This window comes from Salmo salar, chromosome 07 (assembly GCF_965601325.2).
Source record: "Salmo salar chromosome 07, fSalSal1, whole genome shotgun sequence".
Lineage (NCBI taxonomy): Eukaryota > Metazoa > Chordata > Actinopteri > Salmoniformes > Salmonidae > Salmo > Salmo salar.
Window position 1 is genome coordinate 29,243,526 of NC_138297.1, and position 19,544 is coordinate 29,263,069.

A 19,544-nucleotide genomic window follows, 5' to 3' on the forward strand; every position below is an offset into this window, starting at 1 on the left:
AGTTGTGTTGGGGAGAGAGTTGAGTTGAGACTGGTGGGGGTCGAGCATGTAGGCGTCTCGGGTTGGCTGGGCGGTCTGGCTGAAATTTTATATAGAGGATGTCTTAAAGGTAATCAAACGTTGTCTTTGTACTTTATTTGTAAGAGTTTTTCATTTGTTAGGCTATTGGTTAAAGGAGCAACAAAATATTGATTATTGAATTATCATGGATCTAGTCTTATCAATCACTTAAACATATTTATATATATATTTAATAATCTCTTACCGAACTGTGGGCATTTTTGCTTACTTTTTGTTGTTGTAAATAGAGATGGCTAGAAGGGCCATGGGTCATATTAGATTGTGTAGAAATGCAGGAAATGTGCTGTCGATGCCCCCAAAAAATGGGAGGACCCCCAGACCCCCTGCCAAGTTATGTCCCCCACTACAAATACCACTGCTGGTTGATTAAAAAAGTAATAGTCAATCGATCAATAATACTCTTAGAAAAAATGATTACCTTTAAACAAGGCAGACCGAATGGTCAGGCAGGCGGGTACAAAGTCCAGAAACAGGCAAAGGTCAAAACCGGGAGGACTAGAAAAAGAGAATAGCAAAAGGAGTACGGGAAAAACACGCTGGTTGACTTGACTAAATATACAAGACAGACTGGCACAGAGAGACAGGAAACAGGGATAAATACACTGGGGAATATAAGCGACACCTGGAGGGGGTGGAGACAATCACAGGAACAGGTGAAACAGATCAGGGCGTGACAGAAATAAAAATCAATTTAAATTACAGGTTGTAGTGCAACAAAATAGGAAAAAAGCCAAGGGGGATGAATACTTTTGCAAGGCACATTACAGTATATTTACCAAAAAATATATGGGGGATTGGATATGATGCAGACAATTACATTGATGGAAGCCATAATCTATCTACAATGTTAAAGCTGATCTACCCCCTAAAATAAGTTTTACGAGTGAGCATTCAACACTACAGCTTAAACTGAGGGGGCAGGAAGTTGTGAGCATCGTATTTAGGTCAGGGAACTGCCATCACCTACTTAGTTTGTTTTGAGTAACTCAACCTTGACAGAGATCAGAGAACGATGCCAGACTTCATCGCTTACACTTCTACAATGAACATTTCATGGTTTCTACTTATCCTCACAGGTAACCCATACCAATTTTTTTTTTCAAAAGGTTTTCAAAAGGTTTCGAGGTGACTTATAGAAATAGATTTAATCAACAGTGCACATGTATTTTTCCAAATGGAATTAAGCTTTTAGGACAAAAGAAAAATGTCAAATAACGGTTAGGAATTAGAAAAAATATGAAGGTAAATAGTTAGCCTGGTATGCTATTCGTGTTTTATCCCTTGCTGAAAAAACGTTGCACCCGGTGAACCTTTTCCTTTTTCTTTAGGGACCTGGGCTGAAGTTCCGTCAATATACAAGTATGGGGTGAAGGGAGGTTTCGTGTGTCTGGCTGTTGCTGAATCCCCTGAGGAGCATAAAGAACTTAAATGGAAATTCAAAAGTGCTGTAATAGTTGATAATAAAGAGATCTCTCCTCAATACAAGGACAAGGTGCATTATAACCCAGTGAACCACTCTTTGTGCATTAAGAATCTGAAGGAAACTGACAGTGGAATTTACTATCCGATTGTTGGAAAATGGAATTTAGAAACTATTATTGAGTACAATGTAACAATACTGGGTGAGTATAATTCAAAATTTAACTGAGGCCCCCCAAAAAGGCTATTGCTGGCTCTGACTGGGTGTGTGGGTATGGATGTTAGTAAGCAGACCCGAGAGAACCACGTTGGTCCCTCATGAGTTCAGATGTTTTTGTGGCCCCCATCACCATCAAAGTTGCTCATCCTTGGTCTAGGAAAGGGGTCTCCAAGGTCGATTAGGAGCTACCAGTAGCTCGCATACCACCTATGAGTACCACCTATGACTAAATTATTTTTGGTATCTTTTAGTTGTCACTGTATTAGACTAAGCATAGGTGATTTGATGATGTTGAAATGTTGAAGTTGAAATGGTACTGCAATAGTGGAGGCAGCTGCTGTTTTTCTTTGCGATTTGCGTTAACTCTATGTGCTTCTAAAGCGATAGTTGTTTAGTAGTCCCAAAATGTTGGAAACATTAATTTGCTTGACCATGCTGTAGGTCATGTAACCGTTTCTTACATGCAATATGCTTAGAGGACTTCACCGGACAGAGGTTGCTCTCTCGTTTTGGGATGAAACAAAGGTGTGGTTGAATTTATTCTGCCACTCTGTCTTCTTAATGTTTCAGCCTTAACCTGTTAGGGCTAGGGGGCAGTATTGACACGGCCGGATAAAAAACGTACCCGATTTAATCTGGTTACTACTCCTGCCCAGTAACTAGAATATGCATATAATTATTGGCTTTGGATAGAAAACACCCTAAAGTTTCTAAAACTGTTTGAATGGTGTCTGTGAGTATAACAGAACTCATATGGCAGGCAAAAACCTGAGAAGATTCCTTACAGGAAGTGCCCTCTCTGACAAGATCTTGTTCTTCTTGTCTCTGTTTATTGAAGACTGAGGATCTTTGCTGTAACGTGACACTTCGTACGGCTCCCATAGGCTCTCAGAGCCCGGGAAAAAGCTGAATGATATCGAGGCAGCCCCAGGCTGAAACACATTTGCGCTTTTGGCAAGTGGCCGATCAGAGGACAATGGGCTTAGGCGCGTGCACGAGTCGACCCCATGCTTTATTTTCTTTCGTCTTTTTACCTAAACGCAGATTCCCGGTCGGAATATTATCGCTTTTTTACGAGAAAAATGGCATAAAAATTGATTTTATACAGCGGTTGACATGCTTCGAAGTACGGTAATGAAATATTTAGAATTTTTTTGTCACGAAATGCGTCGTGCTCGTCACCCTTCTTTACCCTTTCGGATAGTGTCTTGAACGCACAAACAAAACGCCGCTGTTTGGATATAACTATGGATTATTTGGGACCAAACCAACATTTGTTATTGAAGTAGAAGTCCTGGGAGTGCATTCTGACGAAGAACACCAAAGGTAATAACATTTTTCTTATAGTAAATCTGACTTTGGTGAGTGCTAAACTTGCTGGGTGTCTAAATAGCTAGCCCTGTGATGCCGGGCTATCTACTTAGAATATTGCAAAATGTGCTTTCACCGAAAAGCTATTTTAAAATCGGACATATCGAGTGCATAGAGGAGTTCTGTATCTATAATTCTTAAAATAATTGTTATGCTTTTTGTGAATGTTTATCGTGAGTAATTTAGTAAATTTTTTGTAAATTCACCGGAAGTTTACGGGGGGTATGCTAGTTCTGAACGTCACATGCTAATGTAAAAAGCTGTTTTTTGATATAAATATGAACTTGATTGAACAAAACATGCATGTATTGTATAACATAATGTCCTAGGTGTGTCATCTGATGAAGATCAAAGGTTAGTGCTGCATTTAGCTGTGGTTTGGGTTTATGTGACATTATATGCTAGCTTGAAAAATGGGTGTCTGATTATTTCTGTCTGGGTACTCTGCTGACATAATCTAATGTTTTGCTTTCGCTGTAAAGCCTTTTTGAAATCGGACAGTGTGGTTAGATTAACGAGAGTCTTGTCTTTAAAATGGTGTAAAATAGTCATATGTTTGAGAAATTGAAGTAATAGCATTTCTAAGGTATTTGAATAACGCGCCACAGGATTCCACTGGCTGTTACGTAGGTGGGACGATTTCGTCCCACTGGCCCTAGAGAACTTTTAAGCCTATATAACACATACATTGTAAGATGGCTTGTTTCTGGCTTTGCTTTCCCAGCGATTTTACCCACACACTGTGCATAAACCAGTTATAACCAATCATTATTTTGTTTTACTATAGGATTAAACTATAGGAGATTCATCACACTCCTCTGACTCTTCTTGTCATGGACATAACCTTTTTTCCAACTGGTTCTTGTAGAAGCTGTTTCCATACCAGTCATGAAGGTGGTGTCTCTCTACTCCAACTCAAGTACGGGACAATGTAACATCACAGTGAACTGTTCTGTTGAAGATGTCTGGGCGTTGTCTGTCTGTAACGGGCGTCACTGCACACTGTCACAACAGTCACTCACCGTAGTCAATATCACCATCTCCAATGACAACAACACTATCCAGTGCACAGGAAAAAATCACGTCAGCGCAAAGACCAAGTCACAACCCATGAAGGACATATGTAAGTCCAATTTACTAGCTTCCACCTTCTGTGCCTCTATCATTGTTAAAAAATATCAAAGTTTTAATATAATTGTTACAATTTTCCAGCAAAAATGTGATTAACAATTGTGTGTGCGTGCGTGTGACATCTCAGGTATTGAGAAGGATGGGAAAGCTTCCGAATTCCCAGTTGGCATCATTGTGGTCAGTGTTACTGCTGGATTGCTATTCATTAGTGTGATTGTTGGTATATGTGTTGGTATACGACGCATCAAATCAACGAGAAGAAGGGCCCGTAAAAACAAGCAGCCACTGCAGGTACCTTCTCTGTCCATCATTTATCTATTGTCAGTGTCCTGGAAAAACCTTGTATCTCAAAAAAGTGTTTCTTTTCAGCTCTATCGCCACGTAGTCATGTCACATGGAGGGGAATGACTACTTAAAGTAGTTAAAGAACAAATGTTTCTCAAAATGTTTAAAGAATGATCATTTGAATGTTGTTACAGTCTGTCTCATATCCTAACAGGTCAACCCAGTGAGCGCTCCCCAAGGGGAGAGGCCGGGACCACAAAACACAGGGGGTTCTGACGTAACAACTATCTACGTCACTGTAGTGAAACCAGGAGCAGCAGGAGTGGAGCTCCCGTCACCAGAAGAGATGTCAGAGACACAGTCAGAGGCGCTCTACAGCACTGTGCAGCACCCAGCTGCAGAAGAGTCTCACCTAGTGGACAAAGTGGGCGCTACAAAAGAGGACAGGCCAGGGCCGCAGAGCCCTACTGAGACAGAGCCTACATCAATCTACAGCACTGTACAGAAACCAGCAGCAGCACAGCGTTGCCCAGTGGACAAATACGGGAATAATCTCAACAAACCAGACAGAGCTGCTCAATAGGAGATAAACTACCCCTCCGTCCCTCTCACAGTTACCCTGCTATTACATTGACTAAGACTTGACCCATATACTCAGATAGCGAAAATCAAAACACAGGGGAAATTGTGAACGAGGAAGAATGACGGGAAAATGTAATATAAAACAAAAAACATTTTTACTTATTTTACTTATTTTTACTTCATTAATCATTCCATCTATTAGCACTGTACATGCTTTATTAAAAATACTTGTATACAAAACAGCTGAATAAAAAAAATGGGAATCCCGTTGTTTGATCCCATCTTCAACGAACTGAAAAGAAGGTTGAGAAGACAGGCTCAACCAAACAATAGCAATAAAAAGACACGTTCAATCAATCAACTCAATCAATCAACAGTATATCATATTTTTTGGGTTATCATTTTTATAATAAGTACCATATATCTAATTATTGGCTAAAATTCACTAATTGTAAATTGCTCCGGATATGTAACTCACTGCTAAATGACTAAAATGTCAAATGTAAATGTTAGATGAGAAAGCATATTTACAAATATCAATAGAAAAGGTTCAATCAACTTCTGTAGGATCTGTAGGATCTGTTACATCTAGCTGGCTATGTGGTAGAACTACACAGGTACTATACAGGTATAACCCTATTACAGGGGCTGAGTCACTGGCTTATTGGTGTTCTTCCATGCCGTCCCTAGGAGGGGTGCGTCACTTGAGTGGGTTGAGTTACTGACGTGGTCTTCCTGTCTGGGTTGGCGCCCCCCCCCCCCCCTCCCCCCCCCCCTTGGGTTGTGCCGTGGCGGAGATCTTTGTGGGCTATACTCGGCCTTGTCTCAAGATGGTAAGTTGGTGGTTGAAGATATCCCTCTAGTGGTGTGGGGGCTGTGCTTTGGCAAAGTGGGTGGGGTTATATCTTGCCTGTTTGGCCTGTCCGGGGGTATCATCGGATGGGGCCACAGTGTCTCCTGACCCCTCCTGTCTCAGCCTCCAGTATTTATGCTGCAGTAGTTTATGTGTAGGGGGGCTAGGGTCAGTCTGTTATATCTGGAGTATTTCTCCTGTCTTATCCGGTGTCCTGTGTGAATTTAAGTATGCTCTCTCTAATTCTCTCTTTTTCTCTTTCTTTCTTTCTCTCGGAGGACCTGAGCCCTAGGATCTCAGGACTACCTGGCATGATGACTCCTTGCTGTCCACCTGGCCGTGCTGCTGCTCCAGTTTCAACTGCTCTGCCTGAGGCTATGGAACCCTGACCTGTTCACCGGACGTGCTACCTGTCCCAGACCTGCTGTTTTCAACTCTCTAGAGACAGAAGGAGCGGTAGAGATACTTTCAATGATCGGCTATGAAAAGCCAACTGACATTTACTCTTGAGGTGCTGACTTGTTGTACCCTCGACAACTACTGTGATTATTATTATTTGACCATGCTGGTCATTATGAACATTTGAACATCTTGGCCATGTTCTGTTATAATCTCCACCCGGCACAGCCAGAAGAGGACTGGCCACCCCTCATAGCCTGGTTTCTCTCTAGGTTTCTTCCTAGGTTTTGGCCTTTCTAGGGAGTTTTTCCTAGCCACTGTGCTTCTACACCTGTATTGCTTGCTGTTTGGGGTTTTAGGCTGGGTTTCTGTACAGCACTTTGAGATATCAGCTGATGTAAGAAGGGCTATATAAATTGATTTGATTTTGATTTGATGACAGTCAATTATGGCTAAAAGCAGAAGCATTTATCCTGTGTAGCACAAGCTCACATGTAGGTAGTATTTTGCATTATTCCAAATCATACATTTTGGGTCAGTTTCCTGGACACAGATTAAGCCTAGTCCTGGACTTAAAAACACTCTAAATGGAGAATCTCCATTGAACATACTTCTTATTCCAGGACTAGGTTTAATCTGTGAAGTAGTAAACAGGATACAGAATTGCAAAACCCAAACAAATTAAATGGTTGGTGGAAATATAATTGTCTATTCTAAGCATTAAGGTTAAAATACTATATAAACATTATTTCCAGAGAAAAGTTATATATTATTTGGTATCTGGAACTGTGACCTTTCAGATTCAATGAAACTAATGTTCTATGACTGAGTTGAATTTCTTTGAATTGCACTTAATTAAATTCTACTTCCTGCCACTCAAACTCAAATTATACATCATGTGGGGTGTGGTCAATTCAATTAGAATTTCAACTCATGAGTTGAATGGAAGTCAATTCCAAAATTCAGAATTGAGCCCAACCCTGGTGAGAATGTGTTTGTTATTGTGTAGTTGAATAAATGCTTTTGAGTGTACAATGTATGCATGCTTTTGAGTGTGTGTGTGTGTGTGTGTGTGTGTACTGCAAATTAGCCTTAAACATGTCCTTACGTGATGCTGTCATTAAGATTTGTATTGTCAATCCAGACCCACTGTCCGTCTTACATCGTTTCTGTCAGTCCAATCCAGGGGAGTGTCTCCAACCCTCCTCAGTGATGTAGTCAAGTCACTTAACCTCGAGCCTGAGTCGAGTCCCAAGTCCCTAGTATTCTCAAGTCACGAGTCGAGTCATGGATACAGATGTCCTCCGTCGCGGATGCAGGCGTATTGACTCTGTTCGTTGCTGGAGAAATAGTAGCATGATCCATTGAGAAACGCCAAGCCAGGATAACATTGTGCCTTCCCTCTCTCTTCTACGGAAGCAATCTAAATGTAATTACTCACAGTACTATATCCTCTTATGTTCATGTTAAATGTGTGTTCCCGTTTAAGAGTGCACAAGAGTTGTGGACAAGAATCACCCCCCCCCCCCCCCCCCAACATAAAAAATATTTTTACATGACCCTCTGCTTGTATTGTACACATTTTGTTTTACCCTTTTACCCTCATAATATACACAAAAAGGATTACTGCACCACCACAAATAACAATAGCTGTAGCAACCCTGTGTTTATAAACATGGATATCGACATACCCACTTTAGCATGGTTTTGTGGCACAGTCGATGCCACGCAGGGCTATGGGCCAGAAGGTTGAGGGTTTGTCGCCCGACAACCCAAAGGACGCGAGTTTGAATCTCATCACGGACAACTTTATAATTTTAGTTAATTAGCAACGTTTCAACTACTTACTACTTTGCAACTACTTAGCATGATAACTAACTCTAAACCTAACCTTAACCCTTTTAGCTAACCCTTCCCCTAACCCTAACAGTAACCCTTTAACCTAACTCCTAAACTTAACATTAACCCTAACTCCGTTAGCCGCCTAGCTAGAATTCATAACATATCAATTTGTAAATTCAGATCATATTGTAAATTTTTCAAATTCATAACATACACTGAACAAAAATATAAACTCAACATGCAGCAATTTACAGTTACAGTTCATATAAGGAAATCAGTCAATTGAAATAAATTATTGAGGCCCTAATCGATGGATTTCGCATGACTGGGAATACAGATATACATCTTGTCAAAGATACCTTCAAAAAAGATAGGGGAATGGATCAGAAAACCAGTCAGTATCTGATATGACCACCATTTGCCTCACGCATAGAGTTGATCAGGCTGTTGATTTTGACCTGTGGAATGTTGTCCCACTCCTCTTCAATGGCTGTGCAAAGTTTCTGGACATTGGTGGGAACTGGGACACTCTGTCATACACGTCGATCCAGAGCATCCCAAACATGCTAAATGGGTGACATGTGTGGTAAGTATGCAGGCCATGGAAGAACTGTGACATTATTAGCTTCCAGGAATTGTGTACAGATCCTTGCGACATGGGGCTGTACATTATCATGCTGAAACATGAGGTGATGGCGATGGATGAATGGCATGGCAATGGGCCTCAGGATCTCGTCATTGTATCTCTGTGCATTCAAATTGGCATCAATAAAATGCAATTGTGTAAGTTGTCCGTAGCTTATGCCTGCCCGTACCATAACCCCACCACCACAGAGCACTCTCTTCACAATTAAAATCAGCAAACTGCTCACCCACACAATGCCATACACACTGTACTGGGCCATCTGCCCAGTACAGTTGAAACCGATATTCATCCGTAAAGAGCACACTTCTCCAGTGTGCCAGTGGCCAACGAAGGTGAGCATTTGACCACTGAAGTCGGTAACGACGCCGAACTGCAGTCAGGTCAAGACCCTGGTGAGGACGACAAGCACGCAGATGAGCTTTCCTGAGACAGTTTCTGAAAGTTTGTGCAGAAATTCTTCGGTTGTGCAAACCCATAGTTTCATCAGCTGTCCGGGTGGCTGGTCTCAAATGATCTCGCAGACGAAGAAGCCGGATGTGGAGGTCCTGGGCTGGCGTGGTGACACGTGGTCTGCCATTGTGAGGTCGGTTAGACATACTGCCAAATTCTCTAAAACGACGTTGGCAACAACTCTGGTTGTGTTTATGTCACACATTAAAGGTAATACGTTTTTAAAAGTTAAATGACAAATACGTACAGTGCATTTAGAAAGTAGTCACACCCCTTGAATTTTTCCACATTTTGTTGTTACAGCATGAATTTTAAATTGATTAAATGTATATATTTTTGTCACTGGCCTACACACAATACTGCACAATGTCAATGTTTTTTGCATTTTTTACAAATTAATTGAAAATGAAAACCTGAAATATCTTGAGTCAATAATTTATTCAACCCCTTTGTGATGGCAAACCTAATTAGTTTCAGGAGTATAAATGTGCTTAACAAGTCAAATAATAAGTTGCATGGACTCACTCTGTGTGCAATAACAGTGTTTTACATAATTTTTGCTGTGAGATGTTACCCCACTCTTCCACTAAGGCACCTGCAAGTTCCCGGACATTTCTGGGGGGAATGTCCCTAGCCCTCACCCTCCGATCCAACAGGTCGCAGTCATGCTCAATGGGATTGAGATCTGGGCTCTTAGCTGGCCATGGCAGAACACTGACATTCCTGTCTTGCAGGAAATCACACACAGAACGAGCAGTATGGCTGGTGGCATTGTCATGCTGGAGGGTCATGTCAGGATGAGCCTACAGGAATGGTACCACATGAGGGAGGAGGATGTCTTCCCTGTTACACACAGCATTGAGATTGACTGCAATGACAACAAGCTCAGTCCGATGATGCTGTGACACACCGCCCCAGACCATGACGGACCCTCCACCTCCAAATTGATCTCGGTGTAATGCTCATTCCTTCGACGATAAACGCGAATCCGACCATCACCCCTGGTGAGACAAAACCGCAACTCGTCAGTGAAGAGCACTTTTTTCCAGTCCTGTCTGGTCCAGCGACGGTGGGTTTGTTCCCATTGGCGATGTTGTTGCCGGTGATGTCTGGTGAAAACCTGCCTTTACAACAGGCCTACAAGCCCTCAGTCCAGCCTCTCTCAGCCTATTGCGGACAGTCTGAGCACTGATGGAGGGATTGTGCGTTCCTGGTGTAACTCGGGCAGTTGCTGTTGCCATCCTGTGCCTGTCCCGCAGATGTGATGTTCGGATGTACCAATCCTGTGCAGGTGTTGTTACACGTGATCTGCCACTGCAAGGATGATTAGTTGTCCGTCCGGTCTCCCTGTAGCGCTGTCTTAGGCGTCTCACAGTACAGACATTGCAATTTATTGCCCTGGCCACATCTGCAGTCCTCATGCCTCCTTGCAGCATGCCTAAGGCACGTTCACGCAGATGAGCAGAGACCCTGGGCATCTTTCTTTTGGTGTTTTTCAGAGTCAGTAGAAAGGCCTCTTTAGTGTCCTAAGTTTTCATAACTGTGACCTTAATTGCCTACCGTCTGTCAGCCGTCTTAATGACCATTCCACAGGTGCATATTCATTAATTGTTTATGGTTCATTGAACTAGCATACGAAACAGTTTTTAAACCCTTTACAATGAAGATCTGTGATGTTATTTTGATTTTTACAAATTATCTTTGAAAGACAGGGTCCTAAAAAAAGGTTGTTTCTTTTTTTGCTGAGTTTATGTACGGTATCTAGCAACGTCAATTTAACAGCTTACATTTTTGTTCTACATAAAGACAAATATATGGTAAAGAAAGTGTGTTCTCTTTCCAGTCTTTTCGGTCCTCTGAAGCAGTAGGTAGTCAGCAGGTAGCCACCGTCAAAAACACCATCCTTGGAGAGCAATTCGGAAGTAATAATTTTGGGGCGACTGAGCGAGCGCTTATGAGGTGAAATAGAATTAGAACTTCCGGCGTCATCCATCCTTCGCAAACGCTACGAGGTAAAATAGAGCCAAGCCACCACCATAGCAATGGACGCTTTGATTCATTACATAAGCCGGTCAGAATTTTGCAAGTTCTAGCAACAGCCCTAGTGACGGAAGCTAGAACTCATTGAATCTTATTGTGATGCAGGGACAGATGGACACACTGGATAGAGCAGAGTAGTGAACAGACATGAATGAGCTATAACCATGTAATGGCGTAGAACTACAATAGCACAATATGAAGGACAGTAGGCTATTACACAGCAATCCTCGATAACAAAAACTGTATCTAATAAGCACATTGTATAGAAGAGTAGGCTAATGACTAGCATGTTTGCTAACAAGGAATATACAATGGCAGTGTAAGAAAGGACTGTATTTGCATGACGGTAAGTTACCTAAAGCAGAGCTACAAGTACATGAAAGAGTATACATACTTAACATAATTGTTATATTATGATTACTTATAGACAGACATGGGGGAGTTATAAGCTGACAATAGGAATTGTTTTAAGATGATCATACTATTGACGATGATGATGATGATCATACTAAGATCATCGTTCAGCTATTTGATTTAGAATTTTAGGACCCCTTTAGGTTAAAAAACGAAAATATGAAAAAAGAATTTGATAAAATATTGAATTTGGCCTTTAGTACCAATTCCCATAGAAACACATTCTTAAATGGCAAAAAAAACCAGTCAAAATAACCGTAAGGCATAAGGTCTTGAAGTGTCTGTTCTATATCTAGGAAATATAAGAAGCTCAGGAAACATATTTTTAAACATTTAATCCCTTTTGGAGTGAACACAAAACTACCTCCATAAAAATGTTTTCTGGTACCTTCAGGAGTCCCATGACACTTATGGGCAAAATGGAGAACGCCACCGTGGGGTCACATTAGTTTGTAGCCCAAACAATTCAGATGCTACAAACAGAAGTTGGCACATCGACGGTACCGACGAGTCCCGTGGGGCTTGTGGGGGTCGTAGAGCGAAACTGAGACCACCGTTATAGCGAGGTCATATTGGTTTTATAGGCCAAGCCATTCAGACTCTACAGTCGTTTTCGTGAGAAGACCGATTTTTGGGATCTCATGGTCTGACAAATACCGCTGTAGCTCGGCCACCTTCCACCGCAGAAGCGGAAGGCCACCATAGGTGGATGCGGTGGATTGTGACGCAGCCCATGCAAAAAACCCAGATACAGGCGCCTCTAGCTTAAACTGACAGATTTTGGTTTTGGGATTTGTTATGTTACTTATATGACGCACTGGTGCATCAGACTCTAGGGGTTAAATAACAACTATAACTTTGTGTTCACACATCCCATACATCTAACTCCACCCACGATAACACTGTCAGGCTCAGGGTAATATTTCTACTCCTACGTGAGCATGTAACGGACCTGTCTGACCAGTGCATGGCTAGCTATGAGCATATGACCAATCAGAGAATGCATGATCAGTCCATGGACAGTGTGGAGGGCATGGGGAGAGTGATTGGCTGAAGCCACGAGCTGGGGGTGATCGATATCTCACAGGAGGGGAGAGCTAGACGACCAAGTGCCAGCTAGACAAACACACACGCTGGAAACTATTCCCACAGCGCCCTCGGCAGGGGGATTCTGTTACAGAGTTTGACTCCAAAACGCTATGTATCCTTTTTCAGAAATGTTGGTAAAATAGCTTTTATTGTTTAAAGACATTCTGAAAGAGACTGGTGTGTTTTTTAACCTCTCTGGGCTCTCAGAAGGCGGCAAAAAGCTGAATCGTGGCTTTGCAGGCTCTGGCTGAAAAAAAGTTGCGTGTTTGGGTAGTGGCTGGTTACAGTACTGTGAGACTCAGGCGCGTGCCCGAGTCGACCTCATGCTTTGTTTTCTTTCGTCTGTTTACCTAAACGCAGATTCCCGGTCGGAATATTATCGCTTTTTTACGAGAAAAATGGCATAAAAATTGATTTTAAACAGCGGTTGACATGCTTCGAAGTACGGTAATGGAATATTTAGAAATCTTTTGTCACGAAATGCGCCATGCTCGTGACCCTTATTTACACTTCGGATAGTGTCTTGAACGCATGAACAAAACGCCGCTAATTGGATATAACGATGGATTATTTTGGACCAAACCAACATTTGTTATTGAAGTAGCAGTCCTGGGAGTGCATTCTGACGAAGAACACCAAAGGTAATCAAACTTTTGTAATAGTAAATCGGAGTTTGGTCAGGGCTAAACTTGGTGGGTGTCTAAATAGCTAGCCGTGATGGCTGGGCTATCTACTCAGAATATTGCAAAATGTGCTTTCACCGAAAAGCTATTTTAAAATCGGACACCTCGATTGCACAAAGGAGTTCTGTATCTATAATTCTTAAAATAATTGTTATGCTTTTTGTGAACGTTTATCGTGAGTAATTTATTAAATTCACCGGAGGTTTGCGGGGGGTATGCTAGTTCTGAACGTCACATGCTAATGTAAAAAGCTGGTTTTTGATATAAATATGAACTTGATTGAACAAAACATGCATGTATTGTATAACATAATGTCCAAGGTGTGTCATCTGATGAAGATCATCAAAGGTTAGTGCTGCATTTAGCTGTGGTTTGGTTTTTTGTGACATTATATGCTAGCTTGAAAAATGGGTGTCTGATTTTTTCTGGCTGGGTACTCTGCTGACATAATCTAATGTTTTGCTTTCGCTGTAAAGCCTTTTTGAAATCGGACAGTGTGGTTAGATAAAGGAGAGTCTTGTCTTTAAAATGCTGTGAAATAGTCATATGTTTGAAAAATGGAAGTTTTTGTATTTTTGAGGAATTTGTAATTCGCGCCACGCCCATCATTGGATATTGGAGCAGGTGTTCCGCTAGCGGAACGTCTAGATGTAAGAGGTTAATTAATAAAGACGTGCAAACGATACAGTACATTTGTGACAAATATTAAAAAAATACACAATTCAATACAGTAATATGACATCTGTATGTAAAACATTTACATTTGATTTGTCGTTTAGCAGATGCTCTTTTCCAGAGCGACTTACAATAAGTGCTTTCACCTTAAAACCTCTTGAGGACCCTTCGAGATACAATCCCGATAACGGGATTGGTTGGACAACAACCAGTGAGATAGCACGGCGTGATATTCAAAACAAAATAATCTCAAAATTAAAATTCAAGTATTATACGGCATTTTAAAGATACTCTACTCATTAATCCAATCACATTGTCCGATTTCAAAAAGGCTTTACGGTGAAAGCAAAACATTAGATTATTTTAGCATAGCACCTCAGCAACAAAAAAAAAGCAATTTTCCAAGCACGATAGCCATCGCAAAACCAGATATACAGCTACAATTAAGCACTAACCTTTGACAATCTTCATCAGATGACACTCCTAGGACATCATGTTAGACAATACATGCATTTTTTGTTCGATCAAGTTTATATTTATATTCAAAAACCCAATTTTTACATTGGCGCGTGACGTTCAGAAAATGTTTTCTCCCCATAACCTCCGGTGAATAGGCACATTTAATTTCCAGAAGAACTCAAACGTTGATAGAATTTATAACAATTATTTAAAGAATTAGAGATAATCTACTCCTTTATGCAACCACTTTGTCAGATTTCAAAATAACGTTATGGAAAAAGCACATTGTTCAATATTCTGAGTACAGAACTTAGCCTTCAATGCTAAGCTATACAGTTAGCCTACAACCACGACGTCGACAAATCTCTAACAATATGTTCGAAATATTTACTTACCTATTTACTTACCTTTGCTGACTCGGATGGGCACCCACTTCCACAAGAAATGTTCATTTGTTCTGCAAAGTCCATCATTTACGTCCAAATACGTCCATTTTGTTGACCCATCCAGAACACTTTACAATGCCATGTGGCGTGGACCCAAATCCATAGACGAAATGTTCAAAGTTCCATTACCGTTTGTAGAAACATGTCAAACGATGTTTACAATCAACCCTTTAGGGTATTTTTTTACGTAAAATAGTGATACTTTTACAACCGGGCAATAGGTATCCATCCCAGAAGAAAAATAAAAAAACACCGAAGTCATGTGCGCGCGCATCATAAGACACTCTCCTCAGACTGGCCAGTGATTGACTGAGCGGTAATTTTCTGCCCGGTAACAGATGACGGTTGAAACCAGTTCCTAAAGATAGTTGACAGCCAATGGAAGAGTTAGGAGGTGCAACGTAAATCCTATTTCACTGTAGTTTTTCAAGGGATTCAAAACAAAAACTACATTTCTAATTTCTCCCACTTCCTGATTCAATTTTTCTCAGGTGTTTTGCCTGCCATATGAGTTCTGTTATACTCACAGACACCATTCAAACAGTTTTAGAAACGTCAGAGTGTTTTTCATCCAAATGTACTAAAAATATGCATATTCTATTTTCTGGGCCAGAGTAGTAACCTGTTTAAATTGGGTACGTTTTTCATCCGGCCGTGAAAATACTACCTCCTAGCCCCAACAGGCTTTAGCTAGATAAAACACCCACATATCACAGTCAAATATACAGTATCAGAACATTCCAGCAAAACAATAGATACATATTGTGGCGTACAGCAGGTCAGCCACCAGGGGGAGACTCGTCGAGGCCTGGTGACAGACGGAGAATACATCACGAGGTGATGGCTCCATCTGCTGGACGTGCCAGGTCTCGATGGGCTCTCCACCCAGGACTAATTGGGGCTGATTGGGGAGTTGAGTAATCAAGGGCTAATTGCTCACCAGCTGTACAAGCCCCATAAAGCTGCCAGAAGGGCAGCACACGGGGGAGGACTGGGGGAAGTGAGGTGACTTCCATGTAGTTGGAGACGGTTACTGGAGCTAAGATGAGGGAGTTGAGTTTGTGTGCCCGACAGGATACAGCAAGACCCGGAGCCCAGAAGACGGTATCCCAGAGAGGGTCTCATGGGGAAGACCTTTTCTTTTTGATTTATTATTTAATTAAACACCCTTGAAACCGAGCTAATCATACTGTTCATGTCTGATATGTGTAAACGTCTTGACCAAACCCCCTGGTCTGCCACAATATATAGCATTTAGCATTCCACATCTAAAATCTATGAATAAAAAAGATTTTTACACACACGAAGGTACCCATAAGCAATCATTTCTGATGAAACAAACGTGAAAAATTGGTGGATATAGCATTTTGGAAATACACTAACAGATTGGATTAGTTTGGAAAATGGTATGTTATTTTTGATTGTGTTTGTTTAAAGAAATGTTTGTAGCATAAGATTAATCAACAAATCAAAGTACATGCAAACACAGGTATAGACAGGTTTGGAAACAATGTCACAAAAATCATGTGTGCAGATCGATGTGGACGGAAGCCTTGCGTTATGGTTCTGAGCGCCAGATATCTAGCATCAGCCCTGTGTATACCCGGTGCTAACATGGGTCCTTTGTCCTGATCTTGCCTACATTCTGATTATGCCTACATTTCAAGAAATGTGTCCCTTCCTTTATGCAAATCATTTCACAGCTATTCTATTGAATTATTTATTGTTAGACACTTGATGTAATCAGTCAGTGGTGCCACCTGTCAATGATTTTAGAGGGCGAAATAATGATTTAAAATGTTCTCTGTCCAGATCTGTCAACACTTGTAAGATATCCAGACAATCAGAACAATGTGGACAAGATCAGGACAAGGATGCAACTTAGAACCAAGTATAAACGGGGCTAATGAGAAGAAGCTGCCATGTGGGGAATCGTAGGTGGCTCGTTTCAGCTAGTTGTATCTTAGTGTTGATACCATGTCTTGTTTTGAGGTGATGTCATGTCTATGCTAATATGACAAAACTTTGCTAGCTAGCTAACCAAGAACTGTAACTATGCATTTGAGAGACAAGTGGTCATTGTGCAAATGTATTTATGTTTTCAATAAACATTTGGACAGGAAATATAGTTTGCATCTTGTCAGCAGTCTAAGCCAACCCAGTCTGTTTTGCCCCATAGTTCTGCAAGCATTGGTTTTGTTGCTAAACAACCAACCCGTCAATAAACCTGCAAGAGAGCATACAGGGAAATATGGTAACTGACATTTTACATTTGAGTAATTTAGCAGACGCTCTTATCCAGAGTGATTTACGATTAGTGCATTCGTTTGTGACATGGCGAGGTTGGACCCAGGTGCAGAGAAGAGACCAGACGAGGAATCAGCGGTTAAGGATAAACATACTACTTTACTGAGAAACGGTAACGGAAGGATCACAGTCACACTGGGAAAACAACAAACACTAAGTCTCAAACTCTCTCAGGAGACAAATGCACACAGCACATAATTCAAGCTTCAGTAAAGGACAACAGAAAACACTCCTCTTTTAACAGGGAAATCATAATAAGTAAATAGGACACACCTGAGTGTCGTTAATGTCTCTAAAACGGTCTCTGCCGTCCTCTAGTGACAGATGGAACCATGACAGTTTTAAGATAGCTAGGTGAGGCAACTAGGGCTGTGGCAGTCTTGAAATTTCGTCAGCGGTGATTGTCAAGCAAATAACTGCCGGGCTCACAGTAATTGATTGCTAATTAGCATAAACACGTTTAACGTCTCCTGTCTTCCATGCATAGGCTACAAGCCACTGTTGCAGACCTTTGGAACATCTACATTTTAAAAAGTCTAATAAATCCATGTAATATAGCCTACACCATCACAATAAATCCATTATTTATTCTGTGTTGAGCAGTTAACAAAGAAACAGGTACTCCTATATGCTTAATTTAGAGTTTAGTTGTGATACAAACCTTAGATGTTTTATACATTCTAAGGCTGCATGACGTGACTGTAATGATGATTTGAAAAAGTTGCATGAAAGGCATAAGCTCTGCTTTGTTTCTTGCGCAAGATGTATACACTTCATCAGTCTCTCATTCACAATTTGACAAGCACTTGATAATGCCTCGAATTTCCTGGTGGCATCCCCTTTGTGTGGTCGTAATGCCCCGTAAAAAAAATCCATGTCTTTTGCAGCCAAAGTGGCCGTTATGCCCTTGGGCTGAATATAATAATTATAATTCCCTTCTCCTGGCTGCATGCTCCAAAGCACCACTCGCTCAAATGGCTCTCTGTTACATGATCGGGTCTTTCTCACAGGCTACAAGTGAAGACAGACACATCAGAGACACAACTGCATGCGTCCTTATCCAATTCCGAGGCGCATATTGAAGAACTGTCCACATTTACTTTTGTCAGCCAACAAGATGAGTAGGCCTAACGAACAGCAAAGGCACTAGCCCATGTCAATCTACTATGCCCCATAGAACAAAAGTTGGCCTATTCTGTGAGATAAATAAATATTTGAAACATAGTCTGGGACAGTTGTGGGATGGGATAGTGTCACGTCTACTCCCGCTCGCCCCCTCCGGCACGCAAAGTCACATGTCTACTAACCACCGGCCCTGGCTACCCATCATTATGCACACCTGGCAACCATTATTACGCACACCTGCACCCCATCATCAGTCACACCTGGACTTCATTACTACCTTGATTGCTTACCATTTATCTAGCACTCTGTTCTTTTAGTCATCAGGTAGTATTGTTTATGTTTTCCTTGTTAGACACTTCTCTTGTTTTGTATTCGTTCCATGTTAGTTTTCATTAAACTTACACTGAACTTGCTTCCAGACTCCCTGTGTCTACGTTACAGACTACTACCTAAAAATATATGGAAGCAGCAGAAGAGAGAGATTTATACCAGAGGGTCGGTGAAAAGGGACACCTATTCCACCAACATCACAATCAGCTGGCGCAACTGTGTGCGACTATGGATGAGGTCCTCGCGCGTCCTCCACCACCTCCACACCACCTGAGAGGATTCACTTTCAAATAGCGGAGGGCCTTCTACCACAAGCCATCCCAGCGAGCCAGTCCCCCAGCCTACCCAGCAGTCCGCCTAGGTCAGCGATGTCCAACTGTCCATCCGGGGAAAATATGATAGGACTCCATCCAAATGCCGTGGCTTCCTAATCCAGTGCTCCCCCTATTTTGCTCATCAGATGGGAGCCCCCACCACCAAGAGTTCCAAGGTTGTCAGGGTCATTTCCCTGCTGACAGGGTGGGTGTTGGAGTGGGCTAAGGCTGTCTTGAAGTGTTTGATTAGATTTTAGATCACATTTGCATTGATGTCAGAGTGATTAGAGGGACAATAGTGTGCTGAGTACCAGGCAGTTAGCAAGTTTGCTAGGCTACGGGTAGAGGTTTGGGCCAGTAACCGAAAGGTTGCTGGTTTGAAT

At 41.6% G+C, this 19,544-nt stretch overlaps 1 protein-coding gene across 2 annotated transcripts; it reads left to right on the forward strand.

Moving 5' to 3' along the window:
* Positions 1-982: 982 nt before the first annotated feature.
* LOC106608989 (uncharacterized) lies at positions 983-7,871 on the forward strand. Of its 2 annotated transcripts, XM_082977527.1 has the most exons (7): positions 983-1,157; positions 1,410-1,703; positions 3,960-4,214; positions 4,350-4,513; positions 4,722-5,221; positions 5,780-5,922; positions 6,221-7,871. In XM_082977527.1, exons 1-5 carry the CDS (start codon positions 1,094-1,096, stop codon positions 5,088-5,090), a joined length of 1,146 nt encoding a protein of 381 aa, XP_082833653.1. In that variant the 5' UTR covers positions 983-1,093; the 3' UTR covers positions 5,091-5,221; positions 5,780-5,922; positions 6,221-7,871. The 2 variants fall into 2 exon arrangements, with proteins under 2 accessions (XP_082833653.1, XP_014062779.1); XM_014207304.3 differs by having other exon boundaries at positions 4,722-5,922.
* The last annotated feature ends 11,673 nt before the right edge of the window (positions 7,872-19,544 follow it).